Source organism: Hesperophylax consimilis, chromosome 14 (assembly GCF_061612785.1).
Source record: "Hesperophylax consimilis isolate HC1 chromosome 14, BYU_Hcon_1.0, whole genome shotgun sequence".
NCBI classification, from domain to species: domain Eukaryota; kingdom Metazoa; phylum Arthropoda; class Insecta; order Trichoptera; family Limnephilidae; genus Hesperophylax; species Hesperophylax consimilis.
Genome location: NC_142849.1, coordinates 26,724,058 through 26,751,977, shown reverse-complemented (window position 1 = coordinate 26,751,977; position 27,920 = coordinate 26,724,058). Strand labels below are relative to the sequence as shown.

Sequence of the window (27,920 nt, the reverse complement as noted above, 5' to 3'; positions counted from 1 at the left end):
AATGAATAATGCCTCTGTTTTGTCAACTTTCGAATCTTTGTAACAGGTTTTCATTAATTATTTATTTACAACGTATACATTTGCATAATTTATATAGTAAACTCATAAACAGTGCAGTAGTTAAGAGGAAGCTACAAGCCAAAAATGTGTATATTCTTGGTATACCTTATATTGTAGGTAGGCATTACATTCGCTTGACAAACGGAGTCTAGAAACGTTCGATTTCAAGCACAAAACTGGTTTTTATTTATTTTGTAAGAAAGCAAAAAAATTAATCAAGTGAAACTGTCACAGATAATCTTAGCTATTATACTGATTAAAAGTTTTCCTTTTTTCCTACGCGTTCATACATTTCTATTGAAAAAATATTTTTTTAGTAGTTTACATTTATATTTTTTACTGAGTAATTTTTTTTTGTATTCTACTCAATCGAAACGATAGAAAAACCTTCAACACTTGGTACACCAATTTGTCATAAAGATTAATCAAAATAGTGATTTAGCATTAAGCTTCTCCTTAAGCGCGACTTATTATTAGTATAAAAGTATCTCTATAAACGTTCTTTTTCACATCCAAAATTGAATAGTTTCATGAAACAAATTATCATGATGAAAAAACCGTATTAAGGCGATGCACTACGTCGTGTAATATTTTAAATTGAGCCTTTATCAATAACAACCCTTACCTAGATGGCGACAAGGTTTAAATTCCCGCTTAACACCATCCGCTTGTATTGATTTATGCAGGAAAAACATTGCCAAAAAGTGCCTTTTATTTTATTTTGTGGATGTTCAGGCATAAATATTTAATTTTTTTCCGACCACTTTATAAATAACTAAATTTGCCACACTATACAATAAAATCATAACCGAAAATGGGTTCGTAAGTAGGAGATTTTTAACTTTAAAGCAGTTTTCATAGGCCTATACATTATTTTTTTCTGGGCTTATAAAAATAATTATATAAAAAAATACTCGATTATTTCAAAGGTCAAGATGTATTCTAGTCGTAGTATTTAATTAAAGCATCTGAAACATTTCTAGGCGACCAAATTTTCAAACCAAAAACACATGATTTTGCATTACTACGTATGGCATCGCCTTAAATTAAGCTTATATCGTAATTATTATGTTCTAAATATATCAACAACATCGGTGTTTTGTTTCAAAATTTGTTTTCCAATTTGAATCAGTCTCACAAGATTGTAATATTGCAACTTTTACTTCGTATCATTGTGAACTGTCCTGTTGATTCATCACCTTTGTTAGAAACTTAAAATATAGACACATATTTCCTTCAATGTTAGAGAGGATTGCATTTCATTTCTCTGAACGCCACACCACGTTTTTTATTTTATTGTGAATTTATTTATTTTTTAAATATTCTAAATAACTATTAAAAATAATGTTACCCGTTGTGTACCCCGTTCTAAGGTCACATTATACATAATTATTTGTGTGAATTATAAATTTGGTCAAGTAATTTTTGTAAGCGTTTCAAAATATAATAATAAGAGCGAAATTATAAAGTGAAATAAGAGAAGAAAAACAAAATATATATTCTTCCTTCCAATGTCTATAATCCATATTTTAATACTTCTTTATTAGGTTGCAACATTTTATCTATATTCTTCCTTCCAGTGTCCATAATCCATATCTTAATACTTCTTTGTTAGGTTGCAACATTTTATCTATATTCTTCCTTCCAGTGTCCATAATCCATATCTTAATACTTCTTTGTTAGGTTGCAACATTTTATCTATATTCTTCCTTCCAGTGTCCATAATCCATATCTTAATACTTCTTTGTTAGGTTGCAACATTTTATCTATATTCTTTCTTCCAGTGTCCATAATCCATATTTTAATACTTCTTTGTTAAGTTGCAACTTTTTATCTATATTCTTTCTTCCAGTGTCCATAATCCATATCTTAATACTTCTTTGTGAGGTTGCAACATTTTATCTATATTCTTCCATCCAGTGTCCATAATCCATATCTTAATACTTCTTTGTGAGTTTGCAACATTTTATCTATATTCTTCCTTCCAGTGTCCATAATCCACATTTGAATACTTCTTTGTTAGGTTGCAACATTTTATCTATATTCTTCCTTCCAGTGTCCATAGTCCATATCTTAATACTTTTTTGTAAGGTTGCAACAATTTATCTATATTCTTCATTCTAGTGTCCATAATCCATATCTAATTACTTTTTTTGAAGTCGGTTATTATAAGAGGGAGGATATTAAATAGTTTTATAGAGAAATATTCAAATTTCTTTGCTCAAAACTCAATTTAGTTGTTGGTTGGTTAAATGTATGTTGTAATGAGGATCTTGTGAATCGACTCGAGTTTTTGTGTGCAAAGTTATTCTGGTTTTTTAATGCATATTTTAAAATATCTTTTGAATATAATTGTTTCAGATAAATTAAATTCAAAGAATTAAAAACATAGTCTGTGGGGGTTCTGATGGAGACTCTAAGTATAATTGTCAAAATTGCCTTTTGTGCTATGAGGACTGGTTTTAGAATGGAATCGCATGAACTTCTCCATCCGATAAGAACTTATTGTAGATGAGATTGGCCTAATGGGTAATAAATTTTAATTAGTTATTTTTTATCTAAAATTTTAAGAATGGATAATTTATTCAGTTCCCTTCTTATAAAAAGACTTGATTATTTCAAATGTGTGACGATGTGTTCTACTGGCAGTATTTAGTTAAAGTATATGAAATATTCAAACGAAAAACACATGATTTTGCGTTACTTCTTAGTGTGTTGGTTTCAGACTTACAAACATCACAATGCTTCCACCGATTCAGGTACATAAATAATCTAGTAGTGGTTATCTCCATTGTTGGCAGGTGAAGTGGAGGATACACTACCGCTCGTCCAGCTGATGCCAATATCTCGTTTTGTTGTGACGTTGAATCGTAGTCGTGTCTCATGTGAGACCCAACTAGTTTTAAATATAATAGAGCTAATTAAATAATATTACGCTCACCATAGTAATAATATTTTAATAATAATACAAACGAAGCATACATAGGTAAGTAGATAGTACAAATGTTTATTTGGGGGGAAGGGAGTAAAGATGCGTTTTAAATAAAGCGATTTATTATTAGATAGATTAACTTTACTCAACAACTTCGCAAGGCGATTTAATCAGAAAGGTTTCGGAAACGCGTGAGATTAATATGTAGGAAATAAAAGGAAGGAAGCCACTAAAAAAAGAGGGTTTCCAAACCCGCTGGCCGGTTCTGTTAACGAAGTCGTACGCACATGCGTCCCAGTGCGGCGATTAAATAAATATTGCCAGCGTCTAAAAATAAATTGTGAATAGTTCCTACATTTTTTTTAAATTATTGAACGACAAATAAATCATCCATTTACAGTGCACGATTTCTTATTTGGGAAAATGAGTTCAAAAAAGTTGAAAGATCACTTAAAGAGTAATAGGTATCTACTTTTAACATTGTATCAGTATTCAGTAGCACCATTGCTAGTGCTAGAACATCTGTCATGCCGCATGGTATCTTGAACAAGTCGTGGTGACGACTACGGCCGCAGTTTTATGCCATAGTATTCCAACAGGAATGGGTTGTCAATAGAGTTATGCACTTTATTAAAACTAAGTATTGCAAGATATTTTGACACAAGTTTGGTTTCCAGGCTAAATCTAATCGTTGCCTCAAACATAATAAGTTCTACACGGCTTCTATTAAAATAAATACGAATTTTACAGGAACTTTAATTTACAACCTTCTTCTTTCCGTTTTCCGTTTTCCTTTACCTCAAACTTCTTCACAAAATCCCCAATTGTGGATGTGCCACTGGCGGCCATTGGTATTCTTACAAAAAATCATTTGAAATGCATGGCAGGAGACAGTTAAACTATCCATTTTAAACAATGTTTCCAGTAACATGGGAAATAAACAAATGTTCTACAATTATGCGATACACGAACACGGGACGAAATATGCAAAATGCATAAAATTAAATACGAGGAAAAAATCAAGCACGCGACAATTACCCATCCAACTGCATAATGATATTCAAGAGGAATAATATTAATATTAGTCAAACAATTATTATTTTATTACAACAATTAGCAATTAAAAAAGAAATATGAAATTTCAGCAAGCAATTCAAAATGATTTATTTACATGGAAACAAATACATAAATCTGGGTATTACGTGACCATGATAATATCATATTTATGCATATGTAAGTATATTAGCATGATTTGAACTTTTCTTATAACAATTTTTGACGTGATGAACTTCGCAGATTACGGGTGATCTTGGATCTCAAAAACGAAACTTCGCTTGAAATGGATTTAGCCGTGTTTAGTAACCAGATCTGAATAACCAGGTATTTCCCAATCTCATATCCTCCCCCTTTCCACCTTTTCACCCTTTCCATACACTGGTGATGAAATTTTTTTTTTGTTACATAAATAGCTTAAAAAGCTCTCCCTAACAGTTTGTGTCACTCTCCCAAAAAGTTTCCCACTTTAAAAATGTTAAACTTAATCATTATAATCATATTTAAGGCACGACAATGATCGCTTACACCATAAAACGTCACAGTTAAGATATAAAAGGCTACTTAAGAAATGTATACAATGGTGAACTTTTCTGTAAGCCTTTTTAAGATATACACAGACATAGGAATTAATAGACGAGAAGATAATGGCGAGGGGTAAAATCAACTGTTGAAGAACGAAGGGAGTAAGGCTGACTGTGATTCGTCAATAAATCAATCTGACAGTAAATAGGCATCTCGCATTATAATATCACCATTTACTTCTTAAAAGTAAAACCTGCTTTTGAATGAATAGACATTTTTACATGGGAGCGCAAATTACTCGCCACGTTATGAACAAATTTGCGAAGTCCAAATTCGGCAAAAAAATTCGGTTGTATTTTCAGAGTCAAATATTTCGTTTAAGTATTTAGTTAAGACACTTTTATAAATGTTCATAATTTACTTCCCAGCAACCAACCAGCTTTGTGTTTCGCGTCCAGACGTTTCTCGATGTGATAGTAACAACTGATTCATATTATACGATGTGAATATGCTTAAAATAAAGTAAAATAATGCTTATATATGGAATGTAATACGACAATTGGGTTTATTCTCTTTTTCACATCTATTTTTACAAGTTTTCATAGTACAAGTCAACATTTTGCCGTGTTATTTCGTAAAATGAACCGATGATGCCTCGACCATAGTTCGCACAAGAATGATGACGTCACGTTTTCAAATTTCACTTGAGGCCATACGCGAGCACAGCCGGCTCCAATGGAACCGGTATGGGGAGTGGGGATAATACGCTTTTAATCACTTAGGGCAGGTCTACTAATATTCATATGTCTATGGTAGTACATTATTTTGGTGTATGTCATAAGGTTTAGCCAGCGTTAGCAATGTATTGCCCAAAAAATTATTACTTACGACTTGATTATAAAACATCGACTTTTCTCTACTTTCCATATATATAATATGCATGTTTTATATATGTAAAGTTTTCGGTAGAAAATTCTAAATGATAGTGAAAACCCTATCAAAATCCGTTGTGTAGTTTAAGAGAACTAAACACACAAACAGACAGACGCTTAGATACGCGATTTATACTATTTAGAGATAATTCATACAATGGCGCTGAAGTTCACAGAGTTTTCTTTGTTTCACAATCTCTTTTATCTTTTCTCATCATTATTATTTGCATATTATTTCACTTTTACTTTCATAATACATACAACATGACCTAACCTCGGTAATACCGCCAGCTTTTCCGTGATTGTGTTCTTTGCCTAACTTGACCTCTACACCTCAATTACCCTTTCTTTAAAGTATTCACAACTTTCAGATATTGCATATTTATTACAAGAAGCAATATTCCCAACAATCCTTCCATTGATATACTTGGTGTAATTGCTCTAAGAAAAGTGATTATGGCTGCGGATTTATTGAAATCGTGTTAAAAACGTGATGGCAATCCATTTACTGATTAAATGTTGGTCCACTCAGAATATAACACGTGTTCTTGCAGGTGTTCTTTTCCTGATAAATGTGATGACAAAATGCGACAAAATTAGTATTTTTATGCACACGTGTTCCGCTGTCCTTGTATCACATTTGCGTTTTACTGATACTTTGTTTGGAAATCTGTTAATTCATTCGTTAAAGGCCTGCAGTCCCGTTGTTAACAGGAATACGAATAATTCAACCAGATTTTTAATAAATTAGCAATATTTTATATCATTGACTTTTCTCCGTGTGTAAGGCCCAGTTGTTTCGAGAGATTTTAGTGTGACAAAGCCATCAAACGACCATGGCGAAGCTTAGTGCTAAATCACTATTTTGATTAATATTTATAACGAATTGGTGTAGATTATGAATACCAAAAAATATGCGTTAGATGAATTGAAGGTTTTCCTATCGTTTCGCTCGAGTAGAATACAAAATAAAAATAAATTACTCAATAAAAAATACAAATGTAAACTAAATGTATGAACGCGTAAAAAAACAACTTTTAAAAAATATAGTATTATAGCTAAGATTATCTGTGACAGTTTCACTTTATTAACTTTTTTTGCTTTCTTATAAAATTATTTACAAAATAAATAAAAAATAGTTTTGTGCTTGAAATCGAACGTTTCTAGACTCCGTTTGTCAAGCGATTTTAATGCCTATTACCTAAAATATAAGGTATACCAAGAATATATACATTTTTGGCTTGTAACTTCATCTTAATGTCAATCCAAGGAAGAGGACAACTATCATCATTATCATGTTGTTAAGCTTGTCAGCTTATTAAAATTTCATACAAAGCTGAAACGCACCTAGAATCGGCGTTTAATGAGGAAATTTCAAATGGAATAAAAATAAAATGGTGCTGAATGGCCATTTGATGATAATATTAGATTTAAATTTCTGCGAAACAACGGGGCCTTAGTGGCTATTTTAGATGCAGTAGCTCCATCAAAGCAAAGAGTCAAGTTAACCTCTCAGAAGCTGGATGTAGATATTGTATAAGTGTATAGGTATACAAGTGTATTAAGGTATTGTATAAGTGAATAAGTGTACAGGGCCCGTAGATATTTTAATAGTACACAACTGCTAACCCTTTAAAAATTGCGATTGCGTCCCGTTGTTGAATTTGACAGCCTCCTCTGTTCTGGACACCTAAGATACCTGAAAATAACTCTTGGCTCTGTGCAGAGACTGACAGTCCGTTTGATATATACAAACGGATTGTAATCTTATACTGTTTGATCCCTTCGACATTGGTTCACAGTCGAGAAACACGCCAAACCCGAGCCGAACCAATTTGTCATTTGTCATGTGATAACATGTTGTTTCCACGACTAGTTATTGATTCAACAGCTCGGCTGTTTAATGCTTTGTCGACCTTCTAGTTTCCATTCCTCCATTTCCTAAAAAGACCCCCACACAGCATTCCAAATATGACGTAGGACTTGAGGGAAATCATATTCCTATAAAATATAAAGAAGAATGGAAGAAAATTAAGATTCATAATACATACGGTCGTAGAAAATCTACGTCAAGGGAATTTATTTTTAGAAAGTCAGAAATATTTTTAATATTAGCGTGTTTTTGACCATCATATTTGTATTAAAAGGCTTTAATTACTAAATTAGTTAATTTTTGTTATTCTATAAATAATTTTATTTATATCGATTTAAAATTTGCCATTTTCGATTTGTCGCCGAAATGAAATGTTCGTTTTTATTCATGAACTATGCTGACCTGTACCCGAATTTGTTTATTTGGGGGTTATCCTTAGGAGATGGACATATACAAATGGTGAACTTTTCTGTAGGACTTTTCAAGATATACAATTCAGTAGAACATTATTATATATTATAAATTATTTTGATATATCTCATAAGGTTTAGCCAGCGTTGGCAATGAAAGCACACGAAAATAATTTTTAAGACTTGATTACAAAACATCGACTTTTCTCTACTTTGTAAAAATATAATATACCTGAATTGTATATGTAAGCCTTCCGGAAAAAAATATCTAAATGATGGTGAAAAATCTATCAAAATATGTTTATTTGTTTTAAGGCTTCATCAACAAGCAAAATTGTCGCATCTGGGGCTCGAAAAACCCAAGAGTTATTGTTGAAAAGCTTTTTTATCCTCAACGTGTGACTGTTTGGTGCGGTTTATGGTCCGGCTGAGTCATTGGACCTTACTTTTTCGAAAATGAGGCTGGAGCAACAGTTACGGTTAAATGGATTGCGCTATAGAGAGATGATTAATGATTTTTTATGGCCGGAATTGGATGGTATTGATCTGGACAACGTTTACTTTCAACAAGACAGCGCTACGTGCCACACAAGAAACGAAACCATTGATCTTTTACGATTGAATATGAAAATAATACCTCTTATTGGAAAACCCTGTACAAAACTATGGCGTTACACTGATAGTTTCTACCATTGAGTAGTGACTTATTACTACGTACAAAACTACAAACAAATGCAGATAGACTAGACCCACCATGAATAGCCAAAAATCATCTTTTAAATATTCAATCATTAATAATCTATGGTTATCAGATCAGTTATCATTGATTGCATTAATAATATTGACAACCTCTTTAGTAAATTAAAAAGATGAAAGCAAATAGATAACATACATTTAAATAATTTCATTGAAAATAAAACTCATTACAAGCCCATCTAAATAATGACCTCGATCAATCTGCAGATTTCTTTTCTTTTAAAACGAATAAAGAAATGAACCAATTTCATCAACACCGAAGATAAGTATCAAAAATACCAAGTACAAGTAAAAAAGGTAGACTGGAGGGTAAAATAAAATAAGGAAGATAAATGGATTGAATTTCTATCAAATGTATTTGCAGTACCACATTGCATAACCAGGTTAGCCCAAAGGCATAATAATTTTACTGCCCCTAAAATGTACAACACACAAGGAGCATCTTTTTATGAGACAATGTTACAACAAAACATTAACTATTATAAAAACACATAACATCTTGACTTATATGTACCGAAATCGATCTATTTTATTATAAGTCGACAGTCATCTGTAGCAGTACACAGTGTAGTTTTTGATTGTACAAATAGCAAAATATCCATAAACTTTTTTTTGAAAAACATTAGTGGGTAGTGGGTACCTTATTTTTATGTGAGGTTTAAAACTTCCAGTGATTGTCAAATTTCAAGTATTTTTTTTTTGTTTTCATTTCCTCTATTGTTTCCACTTTTATAATAATGTTTTATAATTTATCATGAAAGAAAACCTACATCTTATGTTTTATTCTTTATCATATAGTTGTGATAGTAGGTACTATAATATCCACACACAGGCTTTGTCTTTGTGGGACTTTTTGATACACACTACATTGCAATTTTATTTGTATAATTGTTCATTATGTAAATATTTATTTATTTATTTACACCCTAATGGGCTTTTACAAAAGTAGTTAACAAGTAATACAGTTGTGTTACATAGTTTACAATAAATTATGATTTTTGATAAAATTAAGGTAAATTCAAATTAATAGTGTGGATTACGGAAAGCTAAATATGTATTAAGGAACATATAAATATAAAAACAAAAGTTTATTCACTACGTAGTTGTGAATTCATACATCTCAGTAAAATGATTAAAAAGATTTCGTTTTATAACTAATACGGAATCTTTAAGCATATCTACAATATTCCCAAATTTATTGCCAAAATGATGTAGTCTATTTATAGGTGTATGAGCTTCATAGTTGGTTTTAAAATTGTCACAGAAAAATGTAGCACTTTGCCTCGTATTTCTAGTCGGTATGTAAAATTTTATGAATTTTGAATTATTAATAATTTTATTTAAAAGTATGTACCAAAACTTTAAAAAAAGAATGATTGAATGTCTACATGGTGTGTTTTAGACCTTTAATATTTACGTATTCTACAAAGCAGATGAATTTAACATTAGAGAAACGGTAAACAGCTCAAGATTGAAGGAAACACAAATGATCATTTTAAAGATTAGATAAGGACAGTACAAAATCAAAGAAAGAGTAGATGATGATTTTCCCATTAAAGAAGAAATAGGGAAGATTATGATTGAAGGAATAACATATAATGGTTTGGGGATTTTCGTAAGAACAACCGAAGAAGATTCAACGATTGGAACGAGATCTTGGTAAGATACAATAATTGGAAGAATAATTAAGGATGATTGCAGGAAGATGGAAGAACATCGTGTCAAAAATGACGAATGAGAGAAAGATGAAAGAAAATATTAAGATTTTTTCCCAGCGTCGCATCGTATGAATGCCGTATCTCTTATTGAACATCAATGCATATTCTATATTAAAAAAGCCAGAAAACAAAGCCCTTAAAGCATTGAATCCACTGAATGAAGAAATGCTTTAAATGTAGATTCGAATGGAAACTGAGCATATTTTGGATCTAATTATGTAAACCATTTGGCACGCGCTTTGTATTATTGACATATGGTGGCACAAGATTCGACACTCAATTTCCAAACGGTAACATTGTCAATAAAAATAATTGGTTTGAAACTATTAATAATATTAATAAAAAAATAAAAATAAAAAAAAATAAAAAAAAATAAAAAAAAATAAAAATACACAGATTTAGGAAATGAAATAAAAAGAATTTGGCATTCTCAGACTATAAAAATATAACCATTCGTTATTTCGGCTACTGGCATTATACCTAGCTCTCTAATTAAAAATTTAGGCGTATTAGATCTATCAAAAAAATTATATATAAAGATGCAAAAGTCGGTCATTTTGAATACATGTAGGATAACAAAAGATTTTTTAAATATTTATGTTGAGGGATCAGTAGGATTTATAGGCCCTGTTAGAAGTTCTACCGAGCCGAACCCTCTGATATGAAAATATCTGGAGACGGTGAATTATTTTCCCATTTGATCTCTGGTGATTTGACGTGTTGTTCTTGTATTGTTTTGTATTTATTTTGCTTATATAATGCACTTACATAATGTTGATTGACTACATAATCATTTGTGGAAAAGTGAGTGGAAGGGTTAAGTTTTTCCTTTGGGGAAGATTTAACCCGGACAACTAAACCGGAAGTTTAAAAAAAAAAAAATTAACATTAAAAAAAAAAAAAAAAATTACCATTCGTTATTTCGGCTACTGGCATTATACCTAGCTCTCTAATTAAAAATTTAGGCGTATTAGATCAATCAAAAAATTTATATATAAAGATGCAAAAGTCGGTCATTTTGAATACATGTAGGATAACAAAAGATTTTTTAAATATTTATGTTGAGGGATCGGTAGGATTTATAGGCCCTGTTAGAAGTTCTACCGAGCCGAACCCTCTGATATGAAAATATCTGGAGTCGGTGAATTATTTTCCCATTTGATCTCTGTACCATTTTTATTTCCTAGGATCTACATTTGTTATTTAGAAATTTATTGTCTGCGTTGTTAAGAAGTATAATAATCCATGGTTTGTCAACGTGTATTCAGCTTTTGGTCACTTCACAAATGTCGAAATCGTGATGACAAGACGCCCCTTGCAAAAATTAGAGCAACTTCCGATAGGTTGATAACTTTTCATCACTTGATCGAAATGAAAATGTCAAAATGATGATGAAAAACAGTTCTGTGTTTGAAATTTACGTGTAATGGTCTGAATGTTGGATATCAAAACACGCCTACATCGCATTTCATGTTTTCTTCTATATTCTATGATCGAATCGAATGTTTGGACTAAATATATAATCTGAACAAATCCGAGAACGTTTTGTTAACATTGTACCTGCCCAGTAAAAGAAAACCACCTTCAATTAGGCAGAGTACCATTAAAAAGTGTTAAATGTTTACACGGCATCAAAGCACTAAAAAGCGAATTAAACTACAATACGTAATGGTTCACGCACGATTCTTGGTTGGATGAGTCACTTAAAAAGATTTTTTCGATTAGCGTCTATCTGATTCGTTGAAATGGTTATGGTTTAAGTTTTTTAATGCTCTTTGGCATATTACCAAGGTCGGACTTCGTGTTTCGATGTTTTGAGGAAAAGTGCAGGCTTTCTAATTTATAATTCATGGGAGAAATCACATCAAATGCAAATATTATAATTCTTTGTATTGGTTTTGCCGGAAAATTAATGATACATATTTGGGTGGTTGTTTATTGCAGAAAACGAGATTCCGGGAAATAATTCCCGCTTTTTTCTTTAAAATCTTTCGTTCCTTGCATGAATTGCTTTTTTCCGCAAATATTGAACTTTATGTTATATATTTTATGTTTTGATAAAGTTTTCCTCTAGCTAACGGAGTTCATATTGGGTAGGTGTCGCTGAATTTGGAAAATTGATTTGTGTACCTTTTATTCTCTGGTGAGATTGATTCAGAAAAATTAGAGAAATTCGCCCGCACATAAAATACACATATTTTTTAATGTGATTACCGCAAAAAGTTGCAACATCTGCTGTAGCCAGTAAGACCAAAGCATTCTATAATAAGCATGTTGAGGTTGAGGGTAGTGTAGAATAGAAAAGATAGGGGAAAGAAGAAGATTTTGATTTAACATAATAAACAAACCCCCATGGCATTTTTATATTTCTACTTTGCTCTATTTTCTATAAACCTCTTCCATGTTTGTTTGATATTGTTGACTTTAGTATTGTTTGAAATCTTCAATATACAAATTTTATAGACATATTTCTTCTCTTTGTTATAACTACTTTATATAATACATTTAAAAATAATCAACATCAAACGCTTATGTCCGAGCCACACGAGCTGAGTATTTCAAGCTAGGATTACGAGCTCATATGCCGACGACCTATCCCGATAAGATCATGGCTAGTACTAGCTTTACTAGTTTAGCTTCGTTCGCGGTGGATATTACTCTTTACTCTCCTGGGTAGGAACAAGCTGGAGCGGTTTACACGATGCTAGGAAATTTTAAGCCAGTATCATTGCATTGACTAAAGTAACAACACGTCCTTGGGGAAAAACACGTCCTTGGCGAAAAACACACTACACTAGTCGATCATCCACTAGCTTCGTCTGCTACATGAAGCCAAACACAAAGTCAGGATAGTAACTTCAGTGCAAGGAAATGTTGTGCCAGTATCATATTTGCAGAGACTAATATAACAACACATATTTAGTGATAAATACACTACACTAACCGATCATGTACTAGCTCCGCCGCACAGTGGGCTGAAAATCGCCTTTCATAGATATAGCGACTTGAATTTTCAAGGGTATTTTTTTTGGCTAGAAATGGATTCTGCTGATCATTACTATGCTATAAAATGTCGAACGAAGCAATTGCGTGTACAAATGAAGGAGTTATAATTTTTTTAAGAAAAATTTGTATGGTGCTGACATTAAAAATGAGGCTATCTCTGGAATCATAAGGTTGGCCGTTCTATCCTTACACACAGATAATACTACTATTTATTTGTCTAAAAAAAAATCGCACCTTGCGTTACAATATGAAGTATGTCAAAAAAATACAAATAAATAGTAGTATTATCTGTGTGTAAGGATAGAACGGCCAACCTTATGATTCCAGAGATAGCCTCATTTTTAATGTCAGCGCCATACAAATTTTTCTTTAAAAAATTATAACTCCTTCATTTGTACACGCAATTGATTCGTACTACATTTTATAGCATAGTAATGATCATTGGAGGGGACCCACCCTTTCCCGACGGCTGTGTGAGGAAACTGATTGTTTAACCTCCTTAGCCGCACACGTCAGGACTCTAATTTTGTAAAAAGAAGCTACATTTATTTTAAAATGAATCTAGACCCTCCAATGTCCCTGCATGCATGATTGTTAGTACGAAATAATGTATGCATACTTACATTAATAGTAACACAAAATAAGAACACATATGAAATGTGTTCGCCTGGTGGTTTGGCATCTAAAATTAAATAATAAATAAGGAGCACAAATTTTATAAGTGGAAGTATGATTGAAACATAAAAATATACAAGCCGCGTATCGAGGGCAGTTTACCCCACTATCACGGGGCGGTCCCGGCAAGAATGAGCGTGGCAAGCGGCCTGGCCACAACGATCCCAAGCACCCGCGTCCCTTAGCCAGTTTTCCGAGAGTACCCTCGAAGAAATGTAAATGGGGGGAGGGGGGGGGGAGATACTCCCAAAGACCCTAGGGAATGAAGTGAGCCTCAGGTCACCGGAGGCAGGACGGAAGGGGATCGGGCTCGCGCAAACATTCCCCAGGCCCGCTCATGACGCCGGGGGAGGCACCCGTGGTTCGTGGGACAGCCGCCCCGGATTAATGTCACCTTACTGGATGCAGGAACAGGGTCTATCCGCCCCCGTGGTGGGGAAATGAACAATACAGTACGATAGAGTTCAGTTCGACAACCTATTCATAAACCAATTTGTTAGTAACAAATAAAAAGGCAAATAACAAACGTAGAAAATAAGTTGTGATCAACAACAAATTGACCGTTCATAATAGAAAAAAAAAGAAGGGGAAAAAAAGATTAACATAGTAATAAAGAGCTAAAACACAAAAAGAAACAGTATTATCATTATCAACGTTCCTAATAAATAAATAAGGCCCAAATTCAAAAGTAAAAGGAAGAATGTGCATTAAAAAAAAACAGTGTAAAGAATTGGCAAAAACGGTGTAAAAAGCCAGTATACACAATAAATGAATAAGAAATAATAAAACAAACAAATAAAATAATAAATGCATTGCGATCATGCCATAAGACAAAGAAAGTAAAACCAATGAGTATATAAAAATAAAAATAAAACATAAAGCAATCGCGCATAAACAATATTAAATTTGTTATAAGAGGAGTAACCGTGGAGTGACAGGAACAATACGCTTGGCACCTGAAACAAAGATGATTTTAATCTAAATCAGCAACTCTAAGCACAGGCCATCTCTCTACCCAGGACTTTACAAACTTTTTGAAGCATTCAAAATTTTCTCTGTTCAACACGAGATCGGCATTCCATGCCGGTCTTGTAATCCCTCTCAAGCCATCCAACATTTCCTCTCGGGCATCCTTCATCAACTCGCAGTGCCACAGAATGTGCTCGGCTGTCTGGTTAGTGTTACCACATGAACAGTTCGGATGAGGAGACAAGGCGAGACTATGTAGCCGCCCCCTGAGCTCCCCATGACCGGACACCAATTGCGTCATATAGTGATCCAGTTTTATGTGCGCCCCTTCCATTCTGCTTTTAACTGAAGGGAAGAAAGAGAAAGTCCATCTACCCTTCGTCGACCTATCCCATCGCTCTTGCCATACACTCAGCGTTCTATCTCGCATGGTTTTCAATAAGTCAGGAAGGGACACCGCTCCACCGGGTGTCAGTTCGACTCCCAGGTGGACAGCGGCCTTACCTCTTGTCAATGCCTTTTTTGTCAAAACTTCCCTTATTTCCAAGTCAATCGGCAGTGTACCAGCCAGAACCGGTAATGCATCATTAGCCACAGTCCTATATGCGCCCGAAAGAGCCAACAGGGGAGTCCGTTGGCCCCGCTTGAGGGCCAAGTGGATCAATGCATTATCCAGCCGGTGCTCCCACACAGAAGCTGCATACGAGACATGCGTCACGTAAACACCCCTATATATGAGGCGAAGTGCCGGAGTCCGCAATCCCCACTCAGCCGTTGAGAGCCTTCTCAATTTCAAGAATAGGGCCTGGGCCCTGCTAGAAACGCTCTTGACGTGCGCTAGGAACGAAGAAGATCTATCTAAAGTGACGCCTAAATACCTGGTGCTTTCAACGAAACGAATAGTGGAGCCTCCCATTCTGATGGTAGGGTTTCTGGCACGACTGAGCATACCCTTCATCAAGAGTCCCACGGTCTTATGGGGAGCGAAGTTCAGCCTGTTTCTCTTACCCCATTCAAGAATTTCACGCAGACCCTCTTCTGCTTTACACTCCACTTCCTTTCTGCTGTCCCCTGAGACCAAAAGAAACTTATCATCTGCGTAGTCGACCGATATGCATCCTTCAGGCAAGGGTAACCTAGAGGAGTCGTCAAAAAGGATGTTCCACAGGTCAGGCCCGAGGACTGACCCTTGTGGACAGCCCATGTTAACGTCACGTATGATGAAGAAATCACCATACATCACAATAACCTTTCTGTTACGTAAATAATCACTAATAATATTGAACAGTAAAGGCGGGCAATTACGACTTTTCAACTTAGTTAAAATCATCGGCCACCACGCATGATCGAAGGCACCCGAGATGTCCAAAAATATTCCAATTACATACTTCTTGGTACAAACCCTCACCCATTCAAGCGCATACTTAATGGCGTGCTCAGTGGACTTACCGGGGATGAACCCAAATTGGCGGCCGCAGGGTGGAGACAGGGTGAGACGGAGCCTATGTTTGATGATTTTTTCCAGTATTTTACCTAAGATTGGAAGTAAAGTGATGGGTCTGTAGGCTCCGATATCTGTTCTCGGCTTGTTGTTCCCCTTTGGTATAATCCGGAGCACGCCTTTCTTCCATTCTGTAGGGAATACTCCTCTACGCAAGCACGTTTCCAACACTTGATAAAGCTCCTCTTTAGCGTGGATCCAAACATTCTTCGCTATTATGCCGTTCAATCTGTCAAATCCCGGTGCCTTCTTCGGACCCAAACCCTTAATTATGATTTCAACCTCTGCTCGACTTAATGGTGGTACGCCGTCCCCCTGGGCGAGGTCTCTAGGTGGAAGCCGTGACAGGTTTCTTACCTGTTGATGGTGAACACTTTCCCCATTAACTGAGTCTAGAGGAACTAACTTGCCCAGAAGTGTCTCAAGAGTGGAGACTATGTCAACACTCTCTGCGTTCCCTTCGCTATTACCGAGCACAACGCTCGATAAATATCGTTCTGATCCTTTTCCCGAGTTTTCAAGAGCGCTGTGGATTTCCCACGGGTTGGCGTTACCCACTTCATCTACCCAACTATGCCATGCAGCTCGTTTTGCTGAGAGGACGGCCGAACGATAGGCGCCACGGGAAGCCCTAAAACGGGCCTGAAGTGCAGCCGCTTCTTCAGGCGAGCATATACTCCGCCTAACCACTACCAGGCCCCTATAGGCTCTTTTGTAGGCCCCTTTCAGCAAAGTCAGCTCTTGTGTCCACCACGGCGTCCTAATTAACTTCTTTGGGTCATAGTAATGATCAGCAGAATCCATTTCTAGCCAAAAAAAATACCCTTGAAAATTCAAGTCTCTATGTCTATGAAAGGCGATTTTCAGCCCACTGTGCGCCGGCCACGCGAAGCTAAACATAAAGCCTGGATAATAACTTCGATGGTGAGGGGCGCTACTAGCTCAAATAATAGAACCCCATCTGTTAAACTATCCTTGCTTGAGACGCTAGCTTACTAGCTTCCTCACTAGCTTACAAGGTTAAAAATGAAATTATTTATGTTTACACGTAGCTAGAGTTTACAAGATTACCACTAAAAATAAGTCTTAGATGTAAGTCAGTAGTTCTAGTATTATTTATTTAATACATATATTTGTACAGCGCCCTTGAGGTGATTTTAACCCCGAAGAAGTGATCATTGGTTACGAAACATGTTGGTTTTCTAAACAATGAAAGTGGTTAAAATTAAGGCTGGCCGCATACATACGTTTTCCGTATTCGATTTCCGAATTCGTTTTCCGTATTCGGAATTCCGTGAGACTAGCGCAAACGTTCGTTTTTCTTCATTCGGAATGTATAAACGTCAGAACCAGTGTTGCCAACAAGGGCGATATATCGCCATTTAGGCTACTCAGAGCGAGAATCGGCGCCGAAAAAATCTAAAAGGCTTCGGCTACTTTACGCCACCTTATGTATGAGAAACGGCGATATTAGGTCAAGACCCGTTGGCAACACTGAATTACTGACAGGAAATTTCCGAACGTTTGCGTCGACACAAACAAAATGTATGCAAGAGCTGCGTTCCACATGACGTCATTAGGTTTTTTCCATTCGGTTTCTCCGAACGCTCCGGCTTGCATTCGGAACGTGCGTAAGGAATTTGTTCCGTTCGGAACTAAAACGAACGTGTGCGGCAGTTAATGTATTTTCTACTGATTCCGTGCATTCGGATGTCCGAATACGGAAAACGAATTCGGAAATCGAATACGGAAAACGTATGTATGCGGCCAGCCTAAGAGTTGATCATTTTTAATTAAATTGGTGCCACAGAATAAGACATGTGTTCACCGCTCTACCAACTGAGCTAATGGGACTCTATCTCCTTCGGTCATATTTAACTGTATCATACTTCGAATAAGAATAATAATAAGTGCCCCGGCAAGGCAAGAGTCCTGGGTTCGAGTCCTAGATGTGACTGTATCTTTTTCTGTTTAGGAATCGCTAATATTGCCTTCAATAGATAAATATTACAATTTAAGGTTTTACTCATTAATTTATTTCAAAAAATAAATATTCATCCCAAGCTTACTGAAAAGTCAATAGATGTCGCACATTAAAATAAAAATAAGATATATTTATCTAAAGACACTGTCTAGATTGCATTTAGTTCCTGTTGTATCTTGCGATCATACATAAAGATGGTTGCCAATAAAAATGTGCGGTGAGAAAAATGAAGACCATGTTGGTAGTTCTTATTGAAGTATGATAAAGTTAAATAAGACCGAAGGAGATATGGTCATATTAGCTCAGTTGGTAAAGCGGTGCTCCGGCAAGGCAAGGGTCCTGAGTTTGAGTCCTAGATGCGACCGTATCTTTTCTGTTTCAGATTTTTGTAAAGGAATCGCAAATATTTTAAATAATTAAAATATATTTGTTTCTACATTTTGTAATATCTGTAATATATCGCTGTAACAACTGTTTTATGGAGTCTACGAAAAATAAAATAAATAAAGCAACTATCCACTTCATCTCCTTCGGTGAACTACCCCTGCATGGACATGGATAAAGAAAGCAACTTTAAACATGCATTCCACAGGTCGTGCCCCGGTATCCATTATTCAAACAGTTTACGATTTATCACGCCATTACAATTTTAACCGAAACATTACAATTTTACGCTAAAACCAAATAATATTTACCTTAACGAAAATTATTTGTTTTTTTAAATATATCTGAAACAGCAATATCTATCTAACGGTAAGCTTTAACGTCATGAAATTTGTACAGATCGTCTTGTATATAATTTGAATGTCAACGAAATGTCATTTTCGTCATGACTTAATGAAGCTTTGAAATTTCATATTATCCATTTTTTATTTTTTTATTATTATTTATTGAGTTAGTTTATACAACATTTGAATACATAATAATAATAACAAGATAATATTTCATTTTGTAACTTTAAATATTTTTACAATAAACATAACATTACTTTTTAAATACATTCATTCTTCAGACTTTCGGGCATTTCATCATACATCTTTAGTCCTTTGTACATTAGGCAGTTCTGTGATTTTGATTTATTCATACGTGGCAATCTAATTCTATTTACATTTCTGGTTTCGTAATTATGATGATCTCCATTAAAAACAATTCATCCTTAAAATATTTTGGCATTTGGTTGTTCATGATTTTATGCACAAAAATTAACACATTAAATCACAGTCTCTTTTTTATTGGAATCCAATTAAGCTGCTCCCTCATTTGATTAATGCTTGCGTATTTGCCTTTTCCCAGTATACATCTCATAGCTCTATTCTGTATAACATCTAGTTTGTTCAAATTTCCTTCATGGGTCAAATATAACATAGTAAAGCAATAATCTAAATGTGGAGCAACTATAATTTTTGTATTTTTCAATACAAATTTTGTATTTCATACTATCTGTACCCCGCCACGCGTTAAAGTCTGTCTGTGCAGATAGATAAACAATAGCGCGTATTGCTTCTATATCTAACAGATGGCGCTGTTTAAAAAAAACATGTTTTTACTTGTCACAGGTGACAACTATATCATATGCAGTCATATAAAATCATAAACGCATTCTAAAGCAAAGTTGTGTCAAAATTTCAAAGCAATCAGTGATGAACTTTTGGAGATTTAAGATTTTGAACAAACGAACATTAAAATTTTTATTTATATAGATTTTTATAGTATTTTTCAATTTTACGTAATGGCGAAAGACTACCTTTTACGTACGAAATGTTGCTTCAGTTGGCTATACCCGTATTTGAAGATCAGATCTGAACATCCAGACACCTCTCAACTTACGTCTGCCCATCTCCTTCCCATACCAACTTCCTTCAGCCCAATGGGGTGTTTTCACAAATTATAAATACCATTAAAAATCAATAGTAGATTTAAAGTTTATTGTTGTTAGTATATTTATCGTACTAAAAAGATGTCATTTTTATATAATTATTGATATCAAAACGAAACGTCATTATGACATAGAAAACGCCAACGTCTGCTAAGAAGGCTGTCACCAAAGTCGCCCGGTGTGACGTCAATGCCGCCGAATTCATAAATAAAATCTTTTATTCAATTTTAACGGTATTTATTTATAGTTTGTGAAAACATCCCATTGGGCTGAATGAATAGTGTTTGTAAACCTCTGGTGAAGGCGGATAGTGAAGCTAGAAAATAGATATAAATATAAATGGTTTATATTATCCGACCGGTCAATAAATATTTAAATTAACATTGCGTCTTAATAGCGTTCTCGGGAAAGCACTATTAATTTATAACATGACAATGAGTTTGATATCTTTGCAGAGAAATCGTTCAACTTCACAGAGTGTAATAGTTTGCAAATAATCATTACAGGTAGGGTTACTTGTCAAACGATGCAAATGATAGCAATAAATAATAATGTTATAGCATGAACACAAGCTTGATAAAGTCAGATGGACTGTGTTAAACAATGCAGACAAATGGCTTTGCTAGTTATTAGTTTGTATATTATGTTATTTTTTATTTTTTTTCTTTTATTTCTTTAATAATCACGAATTAGTTTTAATTACAATAGCAGGACTGAACTAAAGAAACCAACTTGTTGTTAACTTTTTATTCAAGCTTCTAAAAACGTACGCGAAAACAGTGAAGATCGTTTACTTAGTGGCAAAATTGTTGTCGTAATTTGTGGCGTGACGTAGTTGTTTTGCTGGAAAGAAATGTAAGATTTTTATCAATTGTTACTTTAATCGATACACCGACATCTTCGACGTATATATATTCAAACAGCTGATTAAATTGTTAATGATAAAGTCCACGAGAACCCTTACCGAAAATGTTGCTAACTGCCTAAATTCGTGTTTGAAATAAGATCTTCACAACACTCATGGGATGAACTCGCTGGAAGAATTTGTTCCGCTGTTTTTTTCCGAATTGACAGACAAATTTAAAATATAATATCTTATTTTAAAAAGAATAATTAACTCTTGACAGGCCAAGATGTGAAACAAAACGTCTTTAATCACGTGGGTCTTCCGACAACTCCGTGCATTTTTCTGTCTTATGGGCTTTTAAACTATAGAAATCCAAATTATTAATGGTAACTTATGTATTTCCGCAAAAAATACTTAAAATACTTAAATGATGTGTCAACTATTTAAGCTAATATAAGGAGAATTGTAATTTTGGATACTACCTACTCCCCCACTTGGCTGCAGAATAGTTAACATCCTAAGGTTCAAAAAATCCAAACAACCTATACATTTTAAATAAATTCCTAGTACCTTTGTGAAAAGCGGAAAACGTATCTTGTGTAATGATGGAAGACTTGGATATCAGAGGTTTACATCCGCAGCAGTTATTTGAGAACCAGACGTAATTATCATCTATGCTACTCAACGCTCAAGTCGTTTCTTTTGATTGAGATTTTCGAAGGAATCAAAGGCTTTTGCCGTGTATCTATAGTGTTTCTAAAGAAGCCAAGTTTTCATCAATTGAATATCTGTCGTTTTAAACATATATATTCTAATTTAAAGAACTTCTAAACATTGCAACCTTGGTATAAATAATATCCATGACTGTGCTACAATGCAAGTTGGTATTTTAGGAGTTTTTAAAATATGAATACCCCATAATTTTTATTTATTTTTATTTTTTTTATTGAATATATAAACACATTACAATAATTTACAAATGTAGATATTTCGAGGCTGATTGCGAAAAAATTAGAAATTTTTAACATAAAATTGCCCAACTCAATTGAGAAATTATTTCTCGTGTTTGAGTTGGGGAGTGTTGTGAGTCATTATGGTTTATAGGTTGTAAAATTTCACTAGTTGATGTAGCTAAAAATTAACAAATAGCTATAAAACTAGATGATAAATTTGATAACACTATAAATTAAGACAATAAGAAATTTAATTACAAACTAAAAAATAAAAAATATAACTTAAATAATATAATACATAGTTATTAAACTTAGAAAAAATAAGATATAAAAAAAAATGTACTTATTAGGTACGAAATAATAGTAGGTAGGTACAGTACTGGTAGTAAATTGTTCAAAGACCGAGCTGGCAATCTTGTATGAAATGGGTACTTATTAAAATGCAACAACAATAAACGCATATTAGCACATATTTGGAAGCGGATAATATAACTTTAGAGGATATGTATTTTTTTTTTTAATATTAAATTTTGTTTATATATATATATTTTTTTTTATTAATCATTAATCAATTTTCCTAAATTCATAACGTAAATTTAGGAAAATTTAATTAATAAAAATTACAAATGAGTTCATATAAACAATTATTTGTTTATTATAATATCCCAACTACTCCCGCTAACCGGAGCCAATGAGATTTTGGTATCCCTAATTGAGGTATGTTGTTAGGCTGAAGGTATGAAAGGGGCACGAGATTAAAGTACCTGGCTATTCAGATCTGATAAAGCCATTTCAAGCAACATTCAGATTCTAAATGGTAGTCTTTCACCAGGGTGATATTGAGAGTATCTACAACTCTGTAACGTGTTGCAAGTATACCATATTTTATTTTAAGCGTGAAATAATTTAGTTGCGCACGTCAAGATTCGCTACCTCCGGATTCGTATTCGAAAGCCTTAACCTAGTAAGACTTGACTAATCATTCTTTTCCAGTGCCTAGGCATTACTACCCTGTTCCAATTCTCTCCTACACAGCCAGTCCGCCTCTTCCTCGGTCTGCCTTTGGTCGATTCAACCAGGTCCCTCACATGGTTATGCTTTACGGGGTATTGTCATCTGGCATTATTTTCCAGTCCCTAAGCATTACTACTCTGTTCCAATTCTCTCCTACACAGCCAGTCCGCCTCTTCCTCGGTCTGCCTTTGGTCGATTCAACCAGGTCACTCACATGGTTATGCTTTTCGGGGTATTGTCATCTGGCATTATTTTCCAGTCCCTAGGCATTACTACCCTGTTCCAATTCTCTCTTACACAGCCAGTCCGCCTCTTCCTCGGTCTGCCTTTGGTCGATTCAACCAGGTCACTCACATGGTTATGCTTTTCGGGGTATTGTCATCTGGAATTATTTTCACAGTAACCCATTGAGATCTGTGTGGGACGTAATAAGAATTTTTGGTTTCGAGCGCAATTATATATAATATATATGATAGAGTAATTAATTATGCATACAAATTCTAGTAATTATATCTTCTAGTTAATTATTCCTGTTGAATATAGTATCTAACACCACTGTCACATGCTTGATAGATACATTACTGGTGACCACCAAATTACGAAGCTATCGCTAAGTAATCTCCATTTTTTAAAATAGTCTTATCACTCTGTAAATTAAATATGCTTGTGGTAAATAACATAAAATCAACATAGCAATGGGAATCAATGACAATAATCGCCAGCATTGGCAACTGACGTTGCTCGATGGCACTGACTTGATCACGTGACTCTTTAAAATCCGTCACACGCCAAGGCCTGTAAGTGTAGGCACTGTAGTCGGCCTTGTTGAGCAAACGAAATTACTGCAACCTGTAGAAATATTAAATAAATCTTTAATAATGAAAATTGTTTGTTTTCAGAGTGTGGTGTACCCAATAGGCGCCATTACAGAACTCCTAGGGAGGCTCATCGAGAAAGTGTGCGCATCATCAGAGGCAGAGAGTCCAAGAGAGGGGCGTGGCCTTGGCAAGTGAGTTGAATCAAACCCTTTTACAAATTTTACAATGCTTTCATTAAAACCTATCGTAATTTAACTAAAAAACCTAATTTTACTCCGTTTTAACTGTGCAATCCTGTGAAATCGTCACCTTGGTGGGACAGAGTTCTAATTTCAATAAATCTTGTTACCAATGTGCACCAATCTCTGATTTTTAATCATACGTATTTTATGAAAATATTGAAGACAATATTCACGATTTCTAAACAAAAATTGAAACAGAAAAATCAGTATGATTCGGTCACAACTAGGACTCGAACCCAGGATCCTTGCCTTGCCGGGGTACTGATCTACTAACTGAGATAATGGGACCCTATCTCATTCAGCCATACTTAACTGTATTATACTTCGAATAAGAACTACCAATATTGTCTTCATTTTTCTTACCGCACGTGTTTATTGGCAGCTATTTTTATGTATGATCGCAAGATTCAACCCGAACTATTCAATCATTTTCTGTTTCAGATTTTCATTTAGGAATCGCTAATATTGTCTTCAATAATTAAATATTACAATTTGAGGTTTTACTCATTAAGTTATTACAAAAAATAAAATAAGTATTGTAGTTTAACGTATTTTAACAGAAAATATTTAAATAGGACGTATACTTACCATTTTAGAATATACCTACACATCCAGATGGAACCATTTACAATAAGCTCTCTCTCTCTGGTTTCAATCCTGGGATTGGTTTGCAGCAATTTCATCTAATCTCCTCTTCCATTCTTCCCTGTCTTGTGCGGCTCTTTTGACTTCTGCATATGATGAGCAGCGCACGTCCACCAGCAGGTCCTCCAGGTACTCTCGGCGTGGGCGTCCCCTAGAGTTGGTCCCCTCGGTCATACCCTCCATTATGACATGCAAGAGGCCTTCTTGTCGTATAACATGGCCGATCCATCTTGCACGCCTTTCGGACAAGGTCCTGAGCAGGTGCCTTCCTCCTTCGATTCTTTGGAGAACCTCCTCATTTGTAACATGGTCTCTCCAGGAAATTCCTAACAGTCTTCTATAGGAACACATCTCAAAAGCCTCTAGGCTTAGCCTCCTCTACAATTAGCTAGGGCATGATAATTCATTGCATAAGTTTCTAACTACATTTACCTAAGATACAGTTCCACTTCCTATTTAAATATTTTACTTTAAAATATGTTAATTGAAATACTGTACACAAGATTAAACCTCAAAATCAGAAAATATTCAATGGATTATGAGAAATCGTCTTTGCAACCTTTGACACCTCAGAACACGGTAAGGCGAATTTAGAAGCCTATCCAACCAAAATAACGAACCAAATTGCGCATCGTGACAAGCATAAATAAATTAGCAAATACTCAAAAGTTCAAAGGTTAAAAGTGATGCTAGAACCTTGTAAAATGAATGGAAGCTTGATGTTAGAACTTTGTCATTCAAGTATCTAGAGAAATATACTACAGATGGCTCTGAAAGTTTTTTTGGTCGTATAAATGATCAAAAAAACAAAGTTTTCCATTAAGTGATTTTTGAAATAAATGTCAGTTAGAACCTTATCAAATCAATTATAGTGATTTGTTTTTGGGGTATTATGCCGTGTTGCGCTATCTCCTTCTTTAGCCAACGTTTCGGTCAGCATTGCAGTATCCATCATCAGGGTAGATGTGTAATCTATGATTGACCTGAAATGTGTGTTTATGTATGAAGATGCGATACCGTGTTGCCAGTTCCAACCATAAGTGCCAAATCTACCCCAAACGAATACAGGATTGAACAAGAGCCAAAAGGCTGCGCTTTCTTACCTTATGTTCATAATGTGACAGAAAAAATCGCCAGGATACTAAGGAAAGAAAGCATCAAGACTGTCTTTGGAACCAAAATGAACGGCATAATAACCCGAAAAAAATCGCTATAATACTTTTGGCCGTGAAAATCTCAAATCATACCTTATGCAATCAAGGCAATGAAATTATCATTTGTAATGTGTCTCCGCTTCTTTCTTCAGATCTCGCTGCAGCTGTTGCACCCTAAGTATGGCTTTATCGGTCACTGGTGCGGTGGGGTATTAATTCACCCTCTTTGGTTATTGACGGCAGCCCATTGCGTCAACAAGTAAGTAACTAAGATTTTGGAAAATGCCCTGTTCACGTTTCGGTCAAAATGCTTCAAGCGTGTTTTACTCTAATGTGAACATAACAATATTTATTTAATTATTAACGTCCTTCTTATTGGGCTTTTACATCTGAATAGTCAAAATTATACAGTATTTATTATAGATAACTGAACTGTCTCAGTAACAATCTTTTGAAATTGTTTAGTGATAGATTGAAGATATCCACTGACTCACACTGGTATAATTATATCCCTCGATTAGTATTCTGGGCAATAAGGAATACATTTTTGGTAATTACTCGCAGATTTGCTGCACCGAAACTATTACTAAGTGAAATCAGAAAGCTTATCAATGCAAGCACTTCTCGACTATCAAATGCATAGTATAGAATTTTATATAGAAATACCAAGTCAGTGACAATCCTTCGGTCCGACAATTTAAGCATATTTTGATCATTTAAAAGAGTGTTGTGTTCAACAAATTTGCTGGAAAACACAATTTTAAAACCCAGAAAACACAAGAATTTATTTTGTGTTTTATTGATAAATAGCTTGTAAATGAAATTTGTAATGTGGGTTTCAGACGGGAAAATTGTACTCGAGTTAACATATACCTCTAACAAAGGAAAAATAAAGCAGTTAATATTAATGTACAAACAATTTCAATAGACTTTTATTATTTGTGAAACAATTGACTTATTTTTATGCAATTTCTAAAATCTAATTTATTTTTCTTCTATTAAGTACCTGTAGTTTTATATATTGTAAGTCACCCATGAAAACGTTACGATGGCCTTGTGACAAGCTAACAGAATATGGTGGTAAACAAGTACATTGGAAGACTTAAAATCAGTTTCTTTCGTCATGATGAGAATTACTAGTCCTTTTTACAATACTGCCTGTGAAAATCTTTACTACAAATCCCAAATCGGATAACCAAAAGTTCGGGTTTGTTTTAAAAAATGAATATTATGTTACACTATTTATTTTGACGCTTTTATTAGTGTGTTAAAAATTTTACCACACCACTCATTTTTCAGGCGGTTCGTTTAGAAAAGAACATTCAGAACCTGCGCAAACTGCTCTACAAACCTTTGCCTTACTTTAGCGGAACTTTGGTTATTTCAATGTGCGCTCTTCGGCGGTCAACTTACGATTGATTGTTCAAAGCATTCCCGAACCCTCCTGGTGCCAAAATATAATCACGTGGTTTGCCTCCAACTCGTCGAAATGAAACCCATATTTATTGTTAGGTCAGCTCTATCAATTTGGATGTTTATGATTAGAACCATTAACAAAGAAGCCATTTGTTCATCGTTCTGCTGTATTGTTGTTCTGTTCTCCTCAGTGAGCTGTTCAACCTGCCAGTACCCGCGCTGTGGACCGCCGTCCTGGGGGAGTGGGACAGGTCGGAGCAGACAGGCTCCTACGTCAGTGTAGACAAGATAATCCTACACACTCGCTTCCACCACTACCAGCATGATATAGGCAAGTTGATTGTAAATATTTATTGTCATGCACCTCCATAAATCTACTTCAGACCTCATGAAGATTGATTTTATGAACCAGACTTCCCCTCTCCTCAGGATAATGCACAAAAACTAGACCGAATACCGAAGTTCTGGATCAACATCTTTATCGCGCTACAACTTTTGGAAAGTCCTCCTTTCCTGTCTCTTTGTTGCTGTCACACTCCATGATCAACTTCGCACAATCCA

At 34.7% G+C, this 27,920-nt stretch overlaps 1 protein-coding gene across 1 annotated transcript in view; it reads left to right on the top strand.

The window, feature by feature from the left end:
• Positions 1-27,920, top strand: part of LOC149418126 (chymotrypsin-like elastase family member 2A) — a 38,518-nt gene that overhangs the window by 7,006 nt on the left and 3,592 nt on the right. The window contains exons 2-4 of the mRNA XM_089639344.1: positions 23,984-24,093; positions 26,096-26,202; positions 27,551-27,690. Coding sequence (XP_089495470.1) covers positions 23,984-24,093; positions 26,096-26,202; positions 27,551-27,690 — 357 coding nt within the window. The remainder of the gene's footprint in view (positions 1-23,983; positions 24,094-26,095; positions 26,203-27,550; positions 27,691-27,920) is intronic.